Source organism: Malus sylvestris, chromosome 1 (genome assembly GCF_916048215.2).
Source record: "Malus sylvestris chromosome 1, drMalSylv7.2, whole genome shotgun sequence".
Taxonomy (NCBI): Eukaryota; Viridiplantae; Streptophyta; class Magnoliopsida; order Rosales; family Rosaceae; genus Malus; species Malus sylvestris.
In genome coordinates, this window is record NC_062260.1 from 12,044,276 (window position 1) to 12,047,802 (window position 3,527).

General features: G+C 34.6%; 1 protein-coding gene across 1 annotated transcript; it reads right to left on the bottom strand.

The window, feature by feature from the left end:
* Positions 1-893: 893 nt before the first annotated feature.
* LOC126605861 (uncharacterized protein At5g65660-like) lies at positions 894-1,859 on the bottom strand. Its single transcript, XM_050273569.1, has 2 exons — positions 1,480-1,859; positions 894-1,190 (listed from the first exon to the last, which is right to left on the bottom strand). The coding sequence occupies exons 1-2, from the start codon at positions 1,708-1,710 to the stop codon at positions 1,023-1,025; spliced, it is 399 nt and encodes a 132-aa protein (XP_050129526.1). The 5' UTR covers positions 1,711-1,859; the 3' UTR covers positions 894-1,022.
* Positions 1,860-3,527: the final 1,668 nt, after the last annotated feature.

Sequence of the window (3,527 nt, forward strand, 5' to 3'; positions counted from 1 at the left end):
ACATATTTCACTTCCGGCCGGTTCGGTTGGTTCAAGAGGTCATTCGGTTTGAAATTCCAACCGTACTTAAGAGGCAACACTAATGCCACTTAGTACTATGGTCTAGTGGTATTCTTCTTCATTTGTAAATGAGAGGTCTTAGGTTCGATTCTCTCCAAAAGCGAATTTGAATCACATTATTGCTAGCTCATTGTGAGACTTAACACATCCCCTCTCCGCAGATAATATCGTTTGTATTAAAAAAAATAAAAAATAAAAAAAAACACTAAAGATTTTAAAACTAGTAGAAATAAAAAGTCTAGTGCCACACAGCCATTATAGTATGGTGGATGGTATGAATGGTAGATTGATTTTAGTTTTGTCCTCCCATATATTCATATAGTATATCAATCTGCAATATATTACTCTCCAAATCCAAAAGCTGGTGTTCCCTTCAACTTCAAGCCTGCCAAGCTGCCTCTTCAAGTTAACTCCACTTGGCAATCCAAGTCTGAGTTGGATATTTTGGCAGCAGATCATTACAGCGCCGAATCCGAATGGTTCCACTTCCATTTTAATCACCATCAGTTAGGTCTTTCGAAAATGTTAATCAACATTTGTAGTACTTAAAAGGATATGCCTAGTTTGCTAGAAAGCCCCAGAAAAAGACAGTATAGCAATTAGCAACGCACTCAATTAACACACACTTGCACCATAAAAAATGATTACTTTGCCAAATAGTGGCGATCGTATTCGACTTTGCCAAATCTAATAAATTAAACTCGTAATGGGTGCAAGTGGGGGATTGCCTTATGGCTAAGGTTTTTCTCTTTTAACCGTTGTGTTTCAAGTTTAAATCTTTCTCTTTACTTAGAGTAGAATATCGCTATTAAATATAAAAATAAAGCAAGTAATGATAGTGGAAAATTTGTAATTAATCTCTCTGTCTAATAAAAAAAAACTGAGCTACAAATGTAATTGAATGGTAGATATTATATGTCATTATGTAATATGTACAAGACACCAAATGATTAACAAATTTGCTAATACAGAGGCACAGGAAATCGAGGTGGCTTGGGCTGCTTCTGCACCTTCACTGCAATCTTGTCATCTCTCGGAGGTTCTCGAGGACATGGCAATGCCATAAACTTTGGAATCTGGTCCCCTGCCATTATCACTGGCAAGCTTTGCCTCTGCTTCTGCTTCAAATCCTAATTAAGAAACAACTAACATCATTAATCTCTTCAATATAAAAGAAAACAAAAACAGGGTAACGTTCTGTTTTTTATATCCGACATGCTATGATAGAAACAATTCATATTTACGGTCTGGCAACATATACTACGACGTATCATGATGAAAGACTTGAATCCAAATTATTATTTAAATTTACAGTTTAATAACGTAACATATAGCAGGGAGAGAGAGGGAGAGAGAGAGAGAGAGGGAAGCAATGATAAAGTAAAATTACTGAACTACTGAAAGTAATTAATTAGTTACCATGTGGGCAGGTTTAGATTTGGCGGGAGATGGCGGTTCGACGTCGGCCTCGGGGTCAGCGTCTTGGTTGAAAGATCTACGGAGTGATCTGAGCTTGTCCCAGTGGTAGCAGCACGAGAAGATTCCACTGAGGCTAAATATGATGATCAAGAGGAGAGCCGTGCCAAGAGGGAAGCCCAAGGACGGCCGTGATGCATCCACGTGGGGTGGTGAAAAATCCGGGCTCTCCATCGCTTGAATCCGATGATAACAACAACGGTGGCGGCTGTGACGGTGGTGGTGATTGTCCTCTTCCTTCACTCATGTGTTGAGGAGGACCCAGAGGAGCCAGAGTTGTAGGGTTAAGGAATTGGGATTTTGGTTTTGGTGTCTGGGCGTTTGGAAATGAGGGATATATTTATAAAAAATAAGTGCGGAGAGAGAGAGAGAGTGAGTACGTGTAAAGATACACCCAGGTCCTTGGTACGGAATGATGGTGGGGTTAGTTAAACTGGGTGCTACTAAAGATAAGCTTGTTTGAAAAGTATTTTTAAAATAGTAGAAAATATTTTAAGATAATATATATTTAGGTTTCAAAAATACTTGAAGTAATTCTTTTATATAAAGTATTTTTACTATATTTATTAGCATTTTTTATTAAGCACTTCCACTTATTTTAAAAATACTTTCAAACAAGCATATAACGAGCGGATTTGAACTTTTGACTTCTTACTTTTCCTTGTGTCCTTGGTAATAAAGAAACAAATTGATGTTAGAAGTCGCTTAATCGTGGAGCACAATCATATTTTATTTTTTATATTGTTCCCTCTAGAAACAAAATGATGAAAAATATGGAAATAAAATGTTGAATTTAAATGTGGAAGCAATTATAGTACAATTATAGAGATGTCATCTGTCAATTGATCAGATTTTTACCAATAGTAAATCCGAATTAATAGAATATGGATGGAGATTTCTAATCCGATTATTCGAATTAGATAATTTGGTTATAAATGGATCCATATATAAATTAAGAGTGATCCGATTTGATAATAACCTGATCTGACATATTATTTTATTTTATTTTTATTTATAACTATCATATTTGTGTGAGTAATTTAAGCCTATTATGAATATAAAATAAACTTATACCTTCATTTTATTAATAAATATTGTATTTTTAGCAATGATATTTTAATCTTTTTAGGTCGTAAATTAGATTCGATAAGGATCGTATTCAATTTGAACCCAATGCTAATCAAATATGGATCGACAAGTCATATCTGATGATTCAAATACGGTCCAAATTTGATAAACCGATTAATATGACTACCATTTAATTCAATAGTCAACTAGCTTCGAATTTCGGTGAATATTTGTAGAAAACCTGTATCCCAACGGGGCTTAGAACATTTCGTTTTTGCTTTTGTTTGTTTCCTTACAAACAAAGAAACAAAATGATAGAAAAAAAAAAAAGGTGGAAATAAAAAGTTGAGAAATATTAAGTTAGAAAGTTGCCCTTCAGCTGGCTGCATTGCGTGCTTGATATTTTGCACAAAACCATTCAATTTTGTGTTCATGAATGGCTGGCTGTGCTGCATGTTACTGTGTGGAAGGAAGAAATAATGCATTCATAATTAAAGCTCACATTTTAATATGGCTCAAGGATTTGGTGATTAACATGTGCAAAGCATTAACGGGGAACCAAAATTCACTCCACCAATCGTTGATGCATGAGGTTGGTGGCTAATTCTTTCCAGTTTTTTTTTCTCTCATTTTTCTTGTCGGTGATAGATAATGAAAGAAAAGACAATCGATAACAAGATTCCAAGCGCAAGAGTTCTTAGCCATTTAAATTACAAACCCTCTTACATTAAGCTCAAATTTAAATTAAAAGAGCCTATTGTTGCAATATAAGTATGACAGTGGAACTGTAGTGTTGGTGAATTCTTAATTTTAAATAAATGAGTAAATTATGGTCGTCATTATTTGTTGTTAGTCGAAAAATAAGGTGGAGTCTATTAGCCTTTCATTTTATGTAACTATTGTAACTCTTTTTCTTGTTAATT

Bases quoted from the DNA above. Each gene is read 5' to 3' on its own strand.
- LOC126605861 (XM_050273569.1), bottom strand. From the start codon at position 1,710: ATGGAGAGCCCGGATTTTTCACCACCCCACGTGGATGCATCACGGCCG. The intron at 1,191-1,479 runs GTAACTAATTAA...TTTCTTAATTAG, and splicing joins AATCTAAACCTGCCCACATG to GATTTGAAGCAGAAGCAGAG.